The sequence below is a fragment of the Crotalus tigris genome, unplaced genomic scaffold (genome assembly GCF_016545835.1).
Source record: "Crotalus tigris isolate CLP2741 ecotype Arizona unplaced genomic scaffold, ASM1654583v1 scf7180000017736.1026742, whole genome shotgun sequence".
NCBI lineage: Eukaryota > Metazoa > Chordata > Lepidosauria > Squamata > Viperidae > Crotalus > Crotalus tigris.
This window is the reverse complement of record NW_024096602.1, coordinates 582,427-603,211: the sequence shown is the minus strand read 5'-3', so window position 1 is coordinate 603,211 and position 20,785 is coordinate 582,427. Positions and strand designations below refer to the sequence as shown.

Below are 20,785 nucleotides of genomic sequence, written 5' to 3'. Positions count from 1 at the left end.
TCGCTAACATGTATGAATATTGCAGTCGTCATGTTACCAGACAATATAAAACAATTGGTGCCATAGCTGCACTCCCTAACTACAATACTATACAAATAATTTTAAAATACGGTTAAAAACCAAAGGTCTGGAAGAAAGACAATTCTTGAAAAACAGTGAAAAACATTCTAACCCAAACCCTAGGGAAAGATCTACACCAGAGACCCCAACCTTTGGGGCACCAGGGACCAGTTCCGTGGAGAGAGGTTTTTCCGCGGATCGGAAGGGTGTGTGGTTTTGTGTGCTGCCTGCATCCCACAGATGGGGCTTTGCTTGTTTGTGTGGACCAGTTGCTGGCATGCCACAGACCAGTATTGGTCCACGGCCTGGGGGTTGGGGTCCCCTGATCTACACTGTCAGGGTCTTTTGAATCCAGCCCACCCAGCTGACAGACTTTTGGAAGGGTGGGGCTGGTCTTATTTGTTACATAAATTTTTCATTCAGAGAATCAGAATCCTGGTTTCATATTTATTAACTTCAGTTTTTCTTTCCAATGGGGTTCATCCATTATCTCTCTCCTCCTATCTCTTGTTCTTATTTTTAAAAGTATTAATTATGTCTTTTATGCCAGTAACTTGAACCTCTATTTTTCTCCTCCTTTTTTTTTCTTTTTTGGTCTCTTTGTTCTTGATCTTGGGTATCTTAAGTAAAATGAAGTTAATCTTTTAAAGCTTGGCAGCTCATTCATCCTCCCTTATTTTCATTCTGAGCTCAGTTTGATGCTTTATCAGAATCACAATTGCTGATAGGTCTCTAAGCATGAAAAACCATGTGTGCTTTTGAAGCCTTTAAAGAACTTCATGTTGAATTTATGTGGGATTTTTAAGAAGCTAGCAAGTGGGGAAAAATTACATGCCCAGCCAGTGGGGAAAAATTGCATGACCATCCATGTGGCTGTGCCTGTTCTAATCCACTCTGAGCTGATAAAGGATTGCGTGGAACTAAAGTTTAAAATAGCACTCTTTAGGCTCTTCTGATAAAAAATAGTTGCAAATTAAAAAATGTAAAACCAGTTAAACACAACTTATAAATCATTAATTATAATTATTGTCATCTGTGAACATAAAGGTCTACATTCAAATGAAATTCTGCTACCCAGAATAGATAGATAAATATAGATAAATAGATAACTATTCAAAAAAGAATATGTTTATGTATATGTATGTATGTATATATCTCCATATATATTTTAATCGCAGTCCATTTTGAATACATAGCATAAAAAAAAAGTCTTGAAATAAGAGTTAACAAGGTTGATACTATATGGTACATAGCTGTTACAGAATAGTTGTTCTGCTTCAGATACCACGAAGCCCCCTCCCAGAAGGTAACAAAGAAAAGTGGTCATGGAGAGAACGCGTAGAGTCCCAGGTGATACTCCGAATCCTGGTCCAGCATCTCTTACATGCCGTGTCCTGGATAGAAGGAAGTGAACTCCCAATAATCTTTTTCTGCTGTCCTCACCACTCTCTGCATCGCCTTCCTGTCCAAAACAGTAATACTTTCAAACCAGACAGTAGTACAATATGACAGGATGCTCCCGGTAGTCCCTCTGTAGAAAGTGGTGAGGACAGGGGAAGGAAGGTGTGCTCTTCTCATATGACGCAGAAAATGCAGGCGCTGCTGTGCCCGCTTCACCAGTGTCTCACGGTTGAGCGACCAAGCTAGTCTGCTCGTTAGCAGTATCCCCTGAAACCTGATGCTGCTAATCACCTCCACAGGTGAATCATGAATACACAGAGGTGGCGTGGCTGTGCTTGCTTTTTCTGAGATTGACAATGATCTCTTTTGTTTTTCCTACATTTAGAACCCGGCTGTTTTTATTACACCAGTCCTTCTAACTCTCTACCTCCCCCCTGTAAGCACCCTCATTGTCATCCTGGATAAGGCCCACTATTGTTGTATCATCCACATACTTCACAATGTGGTAGGTAGCAAACATTGCACAACAATCATGGGTCAACAGGGACCCATCTGGACTTAGGACACAGCCCTGGGGAGAACCTGTGCTCATGAACATGATGTTAGAAATACTGGTCCCACAAACTGGGGCTCCTCCTCCTCCTTCTTTTTCTTCTTCCTCTTCCTCTTCTTCTTCTTCTTCTTCTTCTTCTTCTTCTTCTTCTTCTTCTTCTTCTTCTTCTTCTTCTTCTTCCCTCCTCTCTTCCTCCTCCTCCTCCTCCTCCTCCTCAGTGTCTTAAAATGTACCTTTCCTCCCCACCTAGCATCCAGTCTTGGTCTTTTGTCCTTTTTCCTTCCTACATGACAGATCTGTGGCCTAACATGATTTGCTTCTTCTGAACATAATTTTATAACATTCTGTTTTTTGTTTGTTTTTATTTTAAAAAAGATGGATACATTGTCAAACATTCATTGTTCTGTGCTATAAAGGAGCCATAATTTTGATTCATGTTTTAAAGCATAAAGTGTGTGTGTCTGTGTTCAATTAGGCTAATTTAATTCCTGCAAGAATGTACTGAGAAGATCTCTTGTATCAGTTAGTTATGGCAATTAGTTGTCACCGGCAGATACGCAGAATTGATGCATCTGTTCGTATAGATTGTTATCACAAGGGCTAAATGTATTAATTTCTGGTCCTGAAATGTAAGTGGTGCTTTTCATCCAAAGCTGTTGCTCTAAGATTTCTACCACTCAGTGTGTTGCTCTCAGTAATTTTGTCGCTCAGATCCAATTATCGAGCAGTGCTTTCAAAATCAAGCTTGTCTTGGCTGCAGGGCGAAACATGTTAAGGTTTATCAAGACTCACTTATACTCAATGATGTAGATTATGTAGATTGTTTCAGAACTGATCACTGTGATTCTAGAGTTCTTGGTGTTTTATTTATTTTAAAGAATAACGGAATGGAGTGGATTGCTTTGAGAAGCAAGATTATTCTCGCATTAGCTGAATAGAATGACAACATTTCATTATTCTGTGATATCGCTGAATATCTCTGCAGAGCCTTACTTATTCGGGGTCTGCATAATATAGAAAGATAAATGCCTAAAAAACAATCAGAAGAAAGTGAAGGGTGGGCATTCTCCCATTTATTATAAAAACTTCTCACTTCTTTCTCCGGTGGAAATCCCTGATATTTGTGAAAAGACATACACGACGTAAACAAATAAGCCTACACGTGAATGAATGTAGAGAACAAGGACCTCATTTTAAATCTGGGGGGGGGGAGGAAATAATCTCTAGGTTCAGAATTGGAAATGTCTTTCAGAAATCAATTCTGATGGGAGTAAGAACTAGTAAGTTCAAAAGCTGATAGCATTGTCCAGAATAAACTTTGGTTGATGGTTTCACGTGCCTAATTTTACCCAGCATAACCTAGACTCGAGAGCGTTTATGGCAATATTCCACTAAAGAAATTCTGGTGCCATAAGCATCTATTGGCACCAGGTCTTTTGATGTTCTTTTTGTTGTAGCTTCATCTGTTATTAGCTTTGATAGGCCTGTACGTAATACTGTATTAATCAATCAATCAGAATAGAACTGGAAGGAACGTTGAAGGTCTTCTAGTCCAACCCCCTGCTCAAGCAGGAGACCCTTTACCATTCCAGACAGGGGGCTATCCAGTCTCATCTTAAAATCCTCCAGGGATGGAGCACCCACAGCTTCTGAAGGCAACTTCTGTTCCTCTGATTAATTATCCCCACTGTGAGGAAGTTTCTCCTTAGTTCCAGGTTGCTTTTCTCCTTGATTAGTTTCCCTCCATTGTTTCTTGTCCTGCATTCGGGTACTTTGGAGAATAAGCTGATGCCCCCCTCCTCTTTATGGCAGCCCCTCAAATCCTGGAAGACTGCTATCCTGTCCCCCCTAGTCCTTCCTTTCTCTAGACTGCCACACCCAATTCCTGCAACCGTTCTTCACATATTTTTGTCTACAGGCCTTTAATCATCTTAGTTGTTCTTCTTTGCACTTTCCCCCAAACTCTCAGCAACTTTTTTGTAATGCGGTGACCAAAACCACATGGAGAGGAATAATTACATAATTACACATAATTCCATGGAGAGGAAATTAGTTCCCTGTCCAGAATGAATGGATGGATGGATGGATGGATGAATAAATGAATGAATGAATTAAATGTAGTATTGCTGGTTCCACTTTTCTCTCCTGCCAGAGCTTCTGCCCTTTGCAGATAAAAAGACCGGCTGTTACATATCTGACAATGATTGAATTAATTATTGGAAGATGCATAAAATCCTAACAGCTAAATAGGCAGTTGTTTGGGGAATACGCTTCATTGAAGAAGACAGGTAGATGTAAATGTGATTTTGAGTGGGAAATTGATGAGCGTAAGACCAGCAGAGCCCTGAACAGTTTAGGAAAAATGGTATAGAAATGAATTAGTATAATATTTATGTTGTTCCAATTTGAATGGAGAATGGTGCAGGAGTAATGTTGCTCCTGTAGTATACAGGAACAATGCCAAACATGTATTAGAGAATTGTACAGATAATTGTAATGTCAGAGAAAGTAGAAAAATCATATGTAAAGGATTGTATTTAAGATATTTGTTTGTTTTGGAATAAACTTCCAGATGGGCTTAACCAGGAAAGACGGTGCTAAAATCTGTCTTAGAATTTTTCTCTATTTCTTGCAATGTCCAAGCCAGTGACATGACACATTCTTATATTCATTGTCTTAATTATATTTCTTTTAAGTATATTATTTATTAGACCTCTTTTATGATGACTTTTAGTTGATGATTTAAATAAATAGTTGGGTTATGTCTATTCTAATTTAATGTCCCTTCAAAGCTGTAGAGGAACATTTTCTCCGCCTGTGGACCTGGCTGGTAGAAAGGAATTTGTACTTAGGAACGCCCGGATTTATCTTCCGTGGATGAGGATGATTTGACAGGCAACCTGTCGTTATTGAACTTTCAAGGAACTTCTGTGCAGTTGGGTAACACAAATTAATAATGCGAGTACTATGTTTGAAGGGCTTCTGGTTTGCTGGCAGTTATATACTACGCATTTGTGTATGATATTTCATAATGTCATAAACACAGTGGATATTCAGTGCTTTAATTAAGAAATAACTAACAAGCAAGAGGTCTCTGTGAGTGTGTGGGGACATGGCTGTTCCTAATAGTCTCCCATCTAGGTCTTAATGAGGTTTGATCCTGCTTAGTTTATGATCAATCAATAATCTGATTGCATGCTGACATATACGGTACCTGGACTTTATACTCCCAGATTGGTTTACTATTTTTATTATTTTTATTTTATCTTTGTTGCTTTGATTATGAGTGCTAATAACAGATTAAGAATAAACCTAAGTAGCTTTGTGCAAAGACGATCATTATTATTTATACTACGGTACACTGCAGTTGAATAGTTTGCCTTCTTCATTAATGCAGTGAGAGAGTCATTAAAATGCCTGCTGTTCAAATATTTGATCAAACTTCAATTAAAAACTATGTATTTCAAGTTAAAGGAGAAAACTCTACAGATTTGTAATTGAACATGACAGCTGTTCAGTTTAATTACGAGTGGATAATATTTTTTGGGAACACTTGCTATCAAGTGAGCCACCTAAGGAGATGAGTTGAATGATGAAAAAGGCTGATATCAAAAGTAATTGGTTATTTTCATTTAAAGTTCCGTTCTTTTTGCTTAGATTAAATAAGGTTGATTATTTCACGAGCTAATAAAGAAAAGAAGTATGCACGTCTAGCTGCGCTGTTTAGATTTTATGACAGATGCTTCTGAAAGCATTGCTATTCCTATAACCTCTGAAAGATGCAGAGAGTATATTAATGAGCTGCTTCAAGTGAGGTACAATAACTTTGGTCTTGGATGAAAACAGATGTGAATGGCTCTGTTTAAATATTAAGCGGGCTCTGGGCCTCTGTTGGCTTGTTTTAAGGTGACCCGACAGTATTATATTCAAAAATACCTCAATTAAATGCCGAGTGCTTGACCTTGTTTAAATAGTTGTAATTGATTATGGCTAAAGTATCGGTGGAAGTACTGTTGGTAACAACTCTCTGTCTGACTGAGGCATGTTCGTTGACCTGGACAAGGAAGTTACACACCCTTTTGTAAACGCACAATCCAAGCAACGGGGCAAAATAAAAAACAGTTTAAGAAGAGTTGGGTAAGCAAGATAAAAATGGTAAGATAGGCAAATGCTAAATTAGGAATATTCTCAATTACCACTTTAGATAAAAAAAAAAACAACCCCACTCTAGTCTGTGAGAATAGGCTGTGTTTAAGACCATAGAATGTAAGGAACCTTGGAGATCATCTAGACCAGGAGTCCTCAACCTTGGCAACTTTCAGGCTTGTGGACTTCAACTCCCAGAATTCCTCAGCCAGCCACAGCCACTGAGCCCAAAGTTTCTGCTGCTAAGCGAGACACTTATTAAGTGAGTTTTGACCCATTTTACAATCTTTCTTGCCACAGTTGTTAAGTGAATCACTGCAGTTGATAAGTTAGTAGCTCGGTTGTTGAGTGAACCCAGCTTCCCCATTGGCTTTGCCTGTCAGAGAGTCGCCAAAGGGGGGGGGGGATCACGTGACCCCGGGACGCTGCGACCTTAAAAAGTACGAGTCAGTGGCCAAACTGTGTCTGAATTTTGATCACATGACCCTGGGGGAGGGGATGCTGCAGGGGTCGTGTGAAAAACGATCGTTGTTCAATTTTTGCTATTTTTTAAAAAATTGAGAAATTTATAATCGCTGATCTTTGGAAATACTTAAACATTTATTGTTTTTGAGTTTTCTAAACCCACCCTTCTTATTAGGGCAGCGTCCCCCAAAATAAGAGGATTTCATATATAAAATTTTAGATACTACGTGAGTATTTGAAAGAAAGGGACAATTGCAACTCTTCCTTTAGAGGCTAGGAGTTCTGTATATAAAAAAAACTGAACTGAAAAATTAAATGTATCGGCACAATTTGAATGTAAATTGCATGCAATTCAAGCTTTTGCAAAGCCTAAATGTTTAAAATTCTTCCTGTTCCCAAACGCGGCTTGGAACTAATTTTAAGAATATGTGTCAACCCAATGATTATAATAAGATTTATTCCCAGGTAACTGTATGCTGAATTGTGAATTACGCACCCTCCAGTATTAACACCTGTACCTGTCCTAGTGAGTCTGGGAAGGATGTAAGTTAAGTGTTTTGTCTGTATCTCTTGATAACTATGAAGGTTTCCTAGACGTTGTTTTTCTCTTTTAGCTACGGAGGACTGGAGCTGTTTTTTCATGCATCTAAGATACTTCCCTTTCATAGGCTGGAAATACTTAATTCCTGTTTCCTAACACCTATGAAGTCTAGATCACTTTGGCAGAACTGGTAGCTAATTTTGTGTTGCCCAGGCCCAGAATGGACTTCCGGAGGCGGTATCACACAGAGAACCGGTTGTTCCCATGTTTGAATCCCACCACTGGTCTAGATGATACAAAGAATAATTCTAAATTTGGGCCAAATTTATTCCTAGTTGTTAAGAACGAATAACGTCCTGGAAACAAGAATTAAAGTATTTGAACTTACAAAATTATAAAAGAGAAAATGTTTATTTCTGCCAATAAAGAAGGAATCCAAACCACGATCCTAATCCACTGAGGTCAAGAAAAAAGAAAGCAGTTCTTTGGAAGAGAACTAACTAATTAACCTGACCATTCTTTCCGTAGCCCCGGGCTGATCCCATCCCCATATGTAGCTTCTGTCTGGGGACAAAAGAGTCCAACCGTGAGAAAAAGCCAGAGGAACTCCTCTCCTGCGCTGACTGCGGTAGCAGCGGTAAGTCCCTCCGGCCGGCCGAACGAGAGTCGTCAAGGCATATATTTATATTTGCAAATTGAGGATCCTACCAAGATACTCGAAGGAGAACGTCGTTCCCAGGAGAGCGTAAGTTAGAAAGCTTTCTCCCGCAAGCGTAAGGCTCTCTGAGGTTCTTTTCACCCAAAGGTAGCATTTTGGAATGTCTGCTGTCTGTTTTGGTCTTTTAAAATAATAATAGTATTAAAAATAAAAAATAAAAAAGTTGAGTATGTCATCTACCTGAGACAAGCAGTGGAGTAAGCTGGGTGGGTTTCATCAGATTCACAAGAGCGTTGTTTTGAGAGAGAAATATTCTGTGTTCACAGCCATTACTGGAGCTGCAATGGAAAGAAAAGAGAGAGAAAAAGGGAAATAGTAGAAGAAGGAAATTGAAAGGAAGTTGCTTGGGATAGTGACAAAAATCCAACAGGGTCGTTAGACATGGCCTAGACATTTTTACGCCCAGTAGACAGGTAACCCAGATCGTGTAATAAGAAACTTTTGTCTTTGTTTAAGCCACAACACAGAGTGCTAGATCGGATAAAGTCCATTTTGGCTAAATCCACTGATTCTTAACCCGTTACCTTGAAGTCTCAGACAGAGCGCCTTGGGAAAGTGAACTATTTTTCCATTGGTTATGGGATATATTTTACTCATAGTGGCTCACGCAACGAAGTCTGCATGCCTTTGGGAATCTGATATGCCAGTAGAAATGACCAATTTTATTTTGCGTACATTTTCTTATAGGACTTTGATTTGTCAAAGTTCATGTGCTTCGTGGACAAACTTTTGTAAAAGATAATTTATCTTTTTACGGCTGCATCTGTTTTATGAGGGATGCAGGCCTATAAAATGTAAGAAAAGCCATGCTGGATGAGATCAAAGGCCCATGTAGTCCAGGAGAGAGACCCAGGCAGGATACAGATGTGACATCTGGCATCCAGTAGTTCACTTGCATTATACGGCTAAGTCTCTGGCGGCAGAGCAGATGTCCCTGTTTTTTAAGGCCGAAAGATGTGTGAAGAGAAGCCCTGCCTTGATTAAGGCAGGGGGTTTACATTTTTTTCAGGTTGAAGGTCTTTGGTAGCATCCCAGGCACTGCAGTCTAAGAAATGAAGATTTTAATTTAGAAGTAATCAAGTAAATCACATCTACTGTAGTTAATAGGATTGACCCCTGCCCCCATGTCCAGTTGTTTTCTTCTTGTTGTTGTTGCATTGAACATTTCAATCTGGGGATGGGGTTGCCAGGCAAGATGTGGTGATGTAGTTGTTATTCCTTTATCTCCCTAGAGCAGGGCTGAGCAGCTATGCCCACTTTACCACCTGTGGACTTTAACTGAGCCAAGTTGGCTCAGGATTTCTGGGAGTTGAAGTCCGTAGCTGCCGCTGCCCCCCCCCTCCCGCCACAGCAGGTGCTCCTGGCTTCACAATTCAGTTGTGAAAACAGAAGTTTCTGCGATTTGTGGAAGAGGTGCTTCTTTTCATTCCCTGCAGATAATGGCTTTTTACTACTGATACTTGATGTAATAATCAGTGATGTATCTTTCCTCATAACAATTCACAGTCACTGGTCAGGGAGATCAACACTGAGAATTCCAGTGCTTAAATAAATAAACTTTCAGATACATTATAGATAAAATAAATTTAATTGGTTAGTTAAACGTCATTGAACATAACATTTTGAGACTGGCCATTGAATTGCTAAATAGCTAAATCTTGAATAAAGGAGTTCTTAATAAAATGCAAAAAAATATATCATAACTTATGAGAACTTCCTGGACTAGTGTTTCTATTGCAACAGAATGCTTAAAATGAAGGTTGTACCCCTTGGTTCTTTCATAGGGCACCCATCCTGTCTTAAATTTTGTTTGGAGTTAACAACAAACGTGAAGGCCTTAAGATGGCAGTGCATCGAGTGCAAGACCTGTAGCGCCTGCAGGATCCAAGGCAAAAATGCAGTAAGTAAAATTTTATATCCCGTTCCCACAAGGCCCATTTGGCTCCTCAGGGACGCCTACATAAATACTAGTATTTTCCACTCATATTAGAATGTATACTAATTGTATTTCAGATATTTATATATCACCTTCCCTATAACTATGATCAGGACTGCCCCCAGTATTAAATTATAATAAAATTGTTAACTATCATTACATATTTATCCAAATATTTCATGTACCAGAGATAAATTCCTTGCGTGTCCAATCATACTCGGCCAACAAAGAATATCCTATTCTACATTCTATTCTACAATATTTACATGAAAAGAGTGATAGGAATGAGACCCAGCCAGGTAGCCCAGCTGGTAATTTAATAAGAACTTTGGATCATGAAAGTGCCAAGGTTCCTTTATTTATTCCCCCCCCCCTTCTCTCTTTCAGGATAACATGCTTTTCTGTGACTCTTGTGACAGAGGTTTCCACATGGAGTGCTGTGACCCGCCACTTTCTCGAATGCCAAAAGGTGAGCTTGGCCAAATCTGTGTTCCTCGGGGTTTCGTTCACTTCGGCTGATGCTAGTGGTTCCAAGAGATACTTATGTGGAATCCAGTGTGTGCTGATGATTGAGCACTGTGGACATTTGAAGCAGCTTTCCCCTTGCTTTAATTTACTAATTGCATTCGTAACGCTTTTAAGATTTAGGCAACCCATGGAACCCTCTTTTTAAGGGTCTTGGTTAATGTTTCGATGATCTGCTAAATAGCGCTCAGTGAGACATAAATGAGGCTAGCCCTGTTTAGCTTTGCTGTATGAGTCTTTCTTCCTTATTCTGCTTGGAATACAATCTGGAAACTTTTGCTTCATGTCTGTTTCTGGAATTATGATGAATCTTCAATATGGTTAATTAAGGAAATTGCACCACCTAGAACTGAACTGTTAAACATAAGCTTGATTAACGATAGTTGAAGGATTAGCTAGTATGGCTTCCCTGGGGGGTCTCTTTGCCACAGTTTCGTAGGGATGAGGATATTCTCTACCTTTGTGTTTTATAAAATTAATGGTACTTGGGATTTTAAGATTGCAAAGGAATATTTTCCATTTTTCAAAAGAAGAAAAATGTGTTATAATTTGCTGGCTCTACCTTTAAACTTAACGTGATAATCAGTAGTCTATTCAGCCTTTTACTGCTGATAAGGTGGGCTATATTTTGATTTCATGCTGTTTATTTCAGCACTGGAAATGACTTTTCTTTATGTCAAAGTCTCCTGTGCTGCTCCTTTCTAATACTTTCAGCTGGATAATTAATCAAAAGCTTAAAATAAAAGTAGCTTTTGAAAATGAACAGCTTATCTTGCCAAGAAGGATTTATTACACATATACACATCTGACTAAAAGATTTCTGTATAACACACAGACCGTGAGTGGTACGTATCATCTTTATATGAGCTCTCCAACTAGGGCTGTTACCTTACGCCGTGGTTTCATACTATACGTTAAATGAATTTATTTTGGGTTTTTTTCTTATTCACAAGAACTAACCTGATTTGTTGTGCTGTTTTATTCTGCATTCTGTCCAGTTCTAGAAACTTAGATTGAGATGGGCGGCTAAAAAAATAAAACAAACAAAAACAAATAAAAGCTGTTAATAATGTATTGTTCCTCAGCCCACACTCTGGGCTCCATATTCAGCTACAGGCTTCACTTATCCCTTGTGTCTACTGAAAGGGCAGGCAGACCAACGTTTCTGCTGCTAAACAAGACAGTTGTTAAGTGAACTTTGCCCCATTTTACGACCTCCCTTGCCACGGCGGTTACGTCAGTTGTTCTGTCAGTAACCCGGTTGTTAAGTGAGCCCGCCTTCCCCCGTTGACTTTGCTGGATGGAAGGTGGCAAAAAGGGATCACGTGACCCCCCAGGACACTGCGACCGTCATAAGCACGAGACAGTTGCCAAGCGTCTGAACTTTGACCTCGTGACCACGGGCATGCTGCAGGGGTTGCAAGCGTGAAAAACGGTCACAAGTCACTTTTTCCAGTGCCATTGTAACTTTGAACGGTCACCGAATGAACTGTTGCAAGACGAGAACTTCCTGTACTGTCAACCGCCGTCTTCCCCGACTGTTTCCTCCCGTAAAAGAGACTTTGGTCCTCAGCTTTTTTGTTGCTGAAAAACAAATCTAGTTCCTGTAGGGTGTTGATACCTGCCAGGATGTTTTTGCGCACCGAGCTGGAAATGCATGGATAACACATTGACCTGCATGGTGTGAATACGTGAACTAGAATGTCGCTGTCGTAGGTTGTGTGAAGACGGCGGCCTGTCCTTTGGGTTCTACCTGATGCAGGAGGAACCGTCCATTGTCCCTCCTCGGTCAGTTGACGGGGGAGCCTGTCCCGAGGGTGGAGAGGCAGCAGCAGAATTAATAGGCTCTCTTTCATGTTGAATTCAGGCATGTGGGTTTGCCAAGTCTGCAGGCCAAAGAAGAAGGGGAGGAAGCTGCTTCAAGAGCGCGCTTCCCAGATACGGAGACGCTACACAAAGCCTGTGGGACGACCAAAAAACAAATTAAAGCAACAAATGTTGTAAGTATTCTGTCTTGTTTTTCTTTCTATTAAGGAGATCCCTTCCTTATGATCTTTTTAAAATGAGTTTAATAATAATTTTCCCCATTCCACTGTAAGCTGTTTGATGGATAGACTAGACTAGACTAGGCTAGACAGAAGAGAAGAGAATGCAGATTAGAACAGAACAGAACAGAATATAGAATGGAATGGAATGGAAACAGAAACAGAAACAGAATATACTACAGAATAGAATAGAATAGAATAGAATTAGAATTAGAATAGAATTAGAATGAATAGAATAGAATAGAATAGAATATAGAATAGAATACAGAATAGAATACAGAATAGAATAGAATAGAATATAGAATAGAATGGAATGGAAATATAGAACAGAACAGAACAGGAATAATAACTTTATTGTCACTTTAAATGTACGCTAATCAGCATACTTTAAAATGAGATTTCGTTGCATACATCTCTCAAAGGGTAACCACCTCCAATATACACTGCATAAACATAACACAAAATAAATTATGCATACACCCACACATATGTGGCCCAGAGAAACAACACAGTCCAGTTCGGATGTGTACATAAACCTGGCGAGAAAAAAGCATCTTGCGAATTTACCAGACGGATGGCATAGGGAGCAAAGCTGTTAGAGATGATATTCCTCCTCCTGCTCCTGTTAAACCTCATAGAATTTCTTTTTATTTATTTTTTGCTTGCTTTTTATGGATAGAGACGTACAGACCTATGAGATTAAAATCAAGTTATTTTAAAAACTGCCTTGGAATTTGTTTTATTTGATGCATGTATTCTTTGGCAGAACAGCTTCCTTCGTGACTCAAGCAGCTGACTTGGCCCCCCACCCCAAATTCTTGTTTTCTAGAGCAAGGGGAAATGGGGACAGCATGCCCCAATGCAAAGAGCATAGTAGGGTCTTACTCAGGGGTCTTCTTCCCTGTGGGGTAATTGCTCTTTATCCTAGAGAAGCAGGCAAGTCTGTGTTTGTGCTTAGAATGTGGGCGTTATATTGCCACAGCCACAACTGAGGAGACCAGAAAATTATTTCTCATTATAGTGTTAAAGGGGACAAGAAATAGCAGATGAGACAGAAATACCTTGTGAGTGTTAACCTTTAAGTTATATATATATATCTCAGACATGTCAAACTTGTGACATCATGCAACGTATCGGGCCGGTTTTGCCATTGCCGGCAATGGGGTGGGCGCGGCTTCTGAATGACGCGTCCGGCCCACGGGCCAGCAGTTTGACACCCCTCCTAGATCTAATGCAAATTTTATTCAAGTACTATATGTACAGTATATTTTTCTCATAATTAATACAACTATCTTTTTTGAAAAACCTACTCTATTCCTGTTTAAATGAGTTCCACATTTCAATACCTGTGCCTATTGCAAAGTTTATGTCTGTAGACAATTGGCTTGTAAACGACAAGCACAGTCTGATTTTTAATCTGTTTAACTTTCTGCTGGTTTGGCATCAGTCTTTAGGAAGGGCGTGGAGAATCCATTCCGGTTGTCCGGTTGTCAAAATCCATGTACTGCTTTCTCCTAACACTTAATAAGTATAGGACATTGCAGAAACATGTGTTTTATAAAAGCACGATCCTTATTACATCTTCCACAAAATGCTATTTTGGAATTGTAGCTATTTATTGTGACAACGACACACCATACTATGTTTTTATCTTTGTTGTATTTTTTTTTTACTTCTTTCATTAAAACACTTTTAATACATTTTTTTCTTTTCTTTTTGACAGTATATCTGTCTCCATCATTATCTTTGTGATTTGCTTTTCTTTCTCTTTTTTATTATTAATAAGAAGACAAATCATAAAAAAACTGTGCACCAGACTAGGAGACGGTGAGTTCTAGTTTTGCTTTAGGTGCGAAAGCTGGCTGGGTGATTTTGGGCCAATCACTAGGAGAAGGTGAGTTCTAGTCCCGCCTTAAACGTGAGAGCCTGGGATGGCTTTGGGCCAGCCCCCCTCTCGCTCAGCCCAACCAGCCTGATACTGTTGGGAAAAGACGAGTAAGGAGTATTAGGTATGTCCGCTGCCTTGAGTTATTTATAAAATAATAAAGACAGAATTTAAAAAAAAAATCTAAAAAAGAGAGAAATCAATCACAACTGTAGCTTCATAGCTAATGCCAGGGCTTGACATATTCAAACAGCTCTGTGGAAAGATTAGAAGAGTAACCCATTGCCCATGTCAGTAGCTAATAAACTTAGCAGTACATGAGAAAGAAGACTCAACTATGGTCCACCTTCTTTGGGCCAAATGGCTCCCTTGGGTTGTGACCTTTCTCTTCACGTTAAGACTGTTAATGTCACCTGTCGTTCTTCCATTAAGTGGCCGGAGGGAGGGGTGGATATGCCTTCTATAGAATATTTAATATTCAGCGAGATGTACGAAAGGATTAAATTGATTTGAAGTAATTACAAAATTTTCTGTTGATTTTCAGTTGGATAACTCTTCCTGTCTGTGGATATTCTTACATGTAACATGAACGAGAAAGTGAAATATCCTCCTTTTAATCACTGACACCGTTGAGATGGGTCTGACATTTACTTAAAAAGTGATTTCTTTAACCTTTCAGCGCTTCCTTAAGCAAACTGCGTGTTCTTTCTCACTAAATCTCAGTGCTTCTCACTCATTGCTTCCCCACTTTCTGTTTTCCTTTGTTGTTAATTTTATTTATGCCTCTGTAACTTTTTGCTAGGCTTGCACACTTTTTGCAGTTAAAGAAAAATAAATTACTGTGTTTGCATTTTGATCTTAATGGTGTATAGAACGATATTCTTCTTTAGAAACTAATTTACTTTAAGTAGCGTTTTATGGCTGATATAAAAGTGGTATTTTTGTAAGTAATCATCTCTATGTATTATATGAGAGCATGCTACATTTGGGGTATCACCTTCCTCTATATTGTTTGAATGTTGTTTTTATAGTTGTTGCCTTAATAGAATAAATTGACTTGAAACTTACCTGTTGTGACCCTCTGGATGCGTATTGTAGTTGTAACTATGCTCCGGAGGCAGGATGTAGCCTCACAGACAGTCAATGAAAGCATCCCTATTAGTAGGGTTAAACTGTCCTAATTGTATATTATGCTGGGTAAACTGTATATTGGATTAGGTCTGTAAATTGCTACAGTGGTTATCAAATCAGTGTGGAGCCTCAGGGAGGCCGCTGCGTTCCTGCAGGGTTTTTAAATTCAGAATTGTGCAATATACTGTGACCTTCTTCAGAAAGAACATGGTTTACTGGAACCGATTGACTTCTCGTCATGTCGGTTTGACATTTGGGCAGAATTTATTAGAGAACAGCATTCTGTCACTCTGCGAAGAAAAAACTGACTTCTGGCTATCTAAGGTTTCATGGGACTGGCTGAAAATCAACGTGCTCAGCTTTTTTTCTTAAGCTGCTATAGGCAGGTGTTAGGACTTGGACATTTTAATCCCTTTTTTATTGTTTCTTAATTAGTTTTCTTGCCATGAAATGACTCCATGTGGGGGGGTTCAGTTGATGTTAAAGTGTAGTCTGAATTTAATGTAATTTAACCACGATTAATGCCTATTCTGAGAAAGGTTTTCTGTTTTTAAGAAGCAGCAGAAAATATGGGAAGAGAAGGGATCCTTTTTGTGAGGGATTCCCCAGTGTGCGCTTGGTAAAAGGACGTTACCTGTGTGTGGATCTACAACACCTTTAATGTACAGAATGCTTCACAATCGTTTCATTTTTCTTTTTAATTCAAAAACTTAGATGTGGCTAGCAACATTTCCTTCAAGATTGGTGTTTATTACACATTATCAAAATGAACAAAAATAAAGCAGTTTTAAGAATAAAATTAGCTTCGTCTACAATACTGTGAAGGTTCCAGCTCTGAAATGGAATGGGAACGATCTTAATAAGCTTTTGCCAGCACATTTATTGAAACACATTATGTAAATGAAGTATATCAGTCTCTCTCAACCGGGGCACCTTTAAGAGGGATGGACTGGGGAAAGCTGGCTGGGGAATTCTGGGAGTTGAAGTCCATCCGTCTTAAAGTTGCCCGGATTGAGAAACACTGAAGGACATGACTTAGTCTCCAGGCAGGTGGCCCCTGTAGAAGGATTATTGTACAAGTACTCCTTGATTTGCAACCACAGTTGTTGCTGTTGCTAAGGAAGACAGTTGCTAAGTGAGTTTTGCAAGCGAATCACTGCAGTTGTTAAGTTGGCAACACCGTCATAAGGGAATCTGGCTTTCCTCACTGAAGGTTGCAAAAGGGGATTGTGTGACCTCATAAACCCATGCCCCATGTTGACCAGGTGACCCTGGGGACGCTACAGCGGTCGTAAGTGTAAAACCCAGTCACAAGTCACTTTTTTCAGTGCTGTTGTCACTTCAAAGGGGTCACTGAATGGAGGGTTGTGCTCTGGCAGGGCAAGCCGTTCCCCGTAAGGGGGTCTGCCGGGAACCCCCCAAAGGATTGAGCTTCTAGCCTGGGCCTGTACGTTTGTTGCCGTGAGGGGAGCAGGGGCGCGTGGGGGGCGTGGCTTCTCTGCTCTGACGCTTCTCCTTTCCCTCCGTCTTTCCTCGCCAGGTCTGCTCCCAGTGCCGAAGGATCCAAGAGCGCATTCCCAGGAAGGGGGTCACCTGGTAGGGGTCAAAAGACTAAAGTCTGTACCACACCTTCATCTGCTCATGCTGCACCTGTGAAGGATTCAAGCAGCAGATTGGCTGTTCCAGACCTCACCTGGCCTGGTGCCACCGCCACCAAACTCACCTCCACCATCACCTCCACCTACATACCTGCCGCTCCACTTAAAGTAAACAAGAAAACCCAGGGGCTCATTGACGGCCTCACTAAGTTTTTCACACCGTCACCCGATGGTCGCAGATCACGAGGTGAAATAATTGACTTTTCAAAGCATTATCGTCCAAGGAAAGTGGCCTCCCAGAAACCCTCCTGTACTTCTCATGTGTTGGCTACAGGTACCACACAAAAGCTAAAACCTTCTTCACTTCCACCCCCCCCCAGCCGCCCCCCCTCTCTGGTCAGTGCCCCACTTCACAAACGTCCGGCATGTCCATCTCTTCCGATTCTCCCCAGAGTTCCTCCGGGCAGTCCAGCGGCCGTCCTATTCTCAGCCGGCTTTCGGATGGACCGCCTCCCATCTAGGCTGCTTGGGGACAGTCGCGCCCAGAGGGGCAGCCCCGTTACGCCCCTCCCCAGCGTTGGCATCGTAAAGCAGGCCTCTCCCCCGTGCCCGAGCCCAGCCCTGCTCTCCGTGGGAAGGAAGAGGTCGGCCGTGGGTCGGCCCCTCCTCCCACCACCTCTGGCTGGGCTGGATCTGGAGGTCAGGCTTTCCAAGCAGTGGCTGACTTCGGGCAGACAACTGTCCTTAAAAAGCGGGTGGCTCTAGGCAGGCCAAAGTGTAAAGTGGCCCCTCAGGTGGGGACCCCCTCCCCAGGGAAGGGGAGCTTGGCAGACGGAAGAATTAAGGCTGATCGGGATGATGGTAAGGAACAGGTCCAGGCCCCAACTCAACCTGCTTCCAAATTCCAGATCCAGATTCTTATTTTGTCACCCGGGACTTCACTTGTCCTTGTTCTTACTCCACTCTTACACCGAAGCAGTGATTAAGCACTGATTAACCCCCCTGCCAGGTGCTTCTCCGGCTGATGTTCCCTCCTGTGTCTGTCCTGTGGATGCCGTGGCCTTCCTGGGCTCCTCTCTTCCGGGTCTTGCCTGGGGCTTTTCCTGGTTGCATATCGGTAGCCGCTTCATTATGTCCGATGCCCTTTCTGTGCTTGTGGTCTCGTTTTGATACACTGTTAGGATCACCATTTCGCCATTTCATCTTCCTCTCCTCCATTGCTTTTCCATGGAAAAACGCCCCCCGGCTACCCAACGCTGAATCTGTACGATTGTGAGATTTATTCCTTCTGGGTTTTGTTTTTAAATGCATATTTTCTTTATGGAAAACAAAATACCTTGTATTTGTCTATTTCTAATCTGCTTTTGGTATTTTTTAAGGCTAAGGCAACCATATGATGCATTTTTATATTTAGAAATTCACAGTAATGGAGTAGAGGCATGCAAACTGTAACAGGAAGCACTTTAACAGACGTTACAAGAGACCTTGGCAGCATCTTTTAAGTATTTGCCTGGTGGTTTTTAACCGTCAAGGTACTTAAAATCAATAGATTTATTATCTCAATGAAAAATTCAAAGGTTTGAAAGTAGCAACTGTCCAGGAAGAGAAACAGAAGTTCCATTTTGTTAGTTTAAGGCACTTTTTGCCCTCATGTTGGTGAAGAAATTCTCTGCTGCTTTTAAACAACAGGTACAGAAATCAAAATAAGCATCAAACAAGAAAATTCAGATCTGTTTGTGGTGGGAAGCAAGAACTTTGTTACAGAAGAAGATTTGAACATGTTTAAACAGGCCCAGGAACTGGCGATGGAGGTAAGCAGAAGGGCGGGTGTCGGACACAATCTTCCAGTTAACAATAGTGGAAATTTTAATTGTATTTAATTTAATTTAATTGTTTGATTCTCCTTGAAATCTAACACTGGGTGTGTATTTCTTCTATTAAAAAACCTGGTAATTCTACATAAATTTTAAAATGTCTTAAAAGTGGGTAATTTTATTCTTTCATGTTGGCCTTCTGCATTCTTTCAGAAGTGTAAACTTGAAACACATAATTATATAATATAACATTGATGGGAATTTTGTTGACCATGAGTTTGTCCCCCAGCTAAGAAATATTCTCTTCTTTAAATACCAGCTGTTGCTCTTTGGGCTGATATACTCTATGCCCAATTTTTAAGTCTTTTTTTTTTTCTTTTCAAATAGTTGCTTTGCCTATAACAACTTTTGTTCACTCATCTTAAAATTATCCTGATTGTTTCTGATCAGGTTCTCCTATCCTATGCATTTTCTTGCTTTGAGTTCAGTTTTCTTTTTTCCAAATCTGAACTTTGAGTAAGAAAATTAGAACAAGCTTAGAAACTTTTCAAAGAGAAAAAGTTGTTACAGAGGGCTGAAGAAGCTTTTTGCAGGAGAAGTGAAATGTTTTCAAAGGAAATCAAGAAAGTCCAGTTGCCTCCTGAAAAAGCATCTTTGGGATTATTATAGGTAGTCCTCGCTGTACAGCCATTCATTTAGTGACCAAAGTTACAATGGCTCTGAGAAAAGTGATCGTTCCTCACACTTAGGACTGTTACAGCATCCCCGTGGTCATGTGATCAAAATTCAGGCACTTGGCAACTGGCATGTACTTACGACGGTTGCACCATCCCAGAGTCATGAGATCAACATTGTTGATCTTCCCAGCTGGCTTCCAACAGGCAAAGTCAACAGGGGAAGCCAAATTCGCTTAGGACAGGGGTCTTCAAACTTGGCCCTTTTAGGACTTGTGGACTTCAACTCCCAGAATTCCTCAGCCAGGCTCAGCCAGGCGCGCGTGCCTGGCCGAGCCTGGCTGAGGAATTCTGGGAGTTGAAGTCCACAAGTCCTAAAAGGGCCAGCTTTGAAGACCCCTGGCTTAGGAGCTGCAGTGATCTGCTTAACAATGTTGGCAAAAGTCATAAATAGGACACAACTCAGTTAACAACTGTCCTGCTTAGCAGCATAAATTTTGGACTCAGTCGTGGTCGTAGGTCAAGAACCACCTATACCAGGGCTAAGTAGCCTTGCTACGTAGCTATGCCTCAGTTATTTGGTTGGGCTAAACATTTGCTCTCGGTCCTTGGATACCTGTGGAGATTTCATGTTCCTGTTGGGGTGACCGCTGCCATTTTTACATTCACTCCCTGCAGCAAGGTATCTCCTTTCCTCTAGTAGCAAACAATCCTAGTAGCAAAAAAGTGAAATTGTTACTGAAATCTAGGGGCAGAAAAGGAACAGCCTTTGTACACTGACACATTTTTTAAAAACTGTCGTTAATAGAAGATAGGTTGTAAAAACGGCGGAGAGGTCAATGGACGTTACCCTTCTGTGATAGAATTTGGAAAATATGAGATCCAGACTTGGTACTCCTCACCTTATCCCCATGAATATGCAAGGTAAGAGGACCGCCTCTATATGTAGGCATGCCACATATACAACACAGGGCAATGGAAAGAAAATGTGATCCCTACAACGATGCATTCAGTGTCGTCCCATTGCACCAAATATAGCTGCTACCATTTACAAGACATCTCAGATTCAAAGGCTATGTGAAAGTTGAATTCTGTACTATAAAACTCTGCTCCTAAAACCATAGTGATCAATCAATCAGAATAGAGCTGGAAGGGACGGTGGGGGTCTTCTAGTCCAGCCCCCTGCTCAAGCAGGAGACCCTATATCAGGGGTCTTCAAACTTGGCCCTTTTATGATTTGGGGACTTCAGTTCCCAGAATTCTGGGAGTTTAAGTCCACAAGCCATAAAAGGG

The 20,785-nt window shown here is 40.8% G+C and overlaps 1 protein-coding gene across 7 annotated transcripts in view; it reads left to right on the top strand.

The window, feature by feature from the left end:
- KAT6B (lysine acetyltransferase 6B) overlaps window positions 1-20,785 on the top strand; it is a 53,111-nt gene that overhangs the window by 8,426 nt on the left and 23,900 nt on the right. For 6 of the 7 annotated variants that reach the window (XM_039339636.1, XM_039339635.1, XM_039339633.1 and 3 more), the window contains 7 exons: window positions 7,695-7,803; window positions 9,669-9,784; window positions 10,208-10,289; window positions 12,213-12,345; window positions 16,947-17,338; window positions 18,694-18,815; window positions 20,301-20,416. In XM_039339636.1, coding sequence (XP_039195570.1) covers window positions 7,695-7,803; window positions 9,669-9,784; window positions 10,208-10,289; window positions 12,213-12,345; window positions 16,947-17,338; window positions 18,694-18,815; window positions 20,301-20,416 — 1,070 coding nt within the window. The remainder of the gene's footprint in view (window positions 1-7,694; window positions 7,804-9,668; window positions 9,785-10,207; window positions 10,290-12,212; window positions 12,346-16,946; window positions 17,339-18,693; window positions 18,816-20,300; window positions 20,417-20,785) is intronic. The other variant, XM_039339638.1, reaches the window with a different exon arrangement.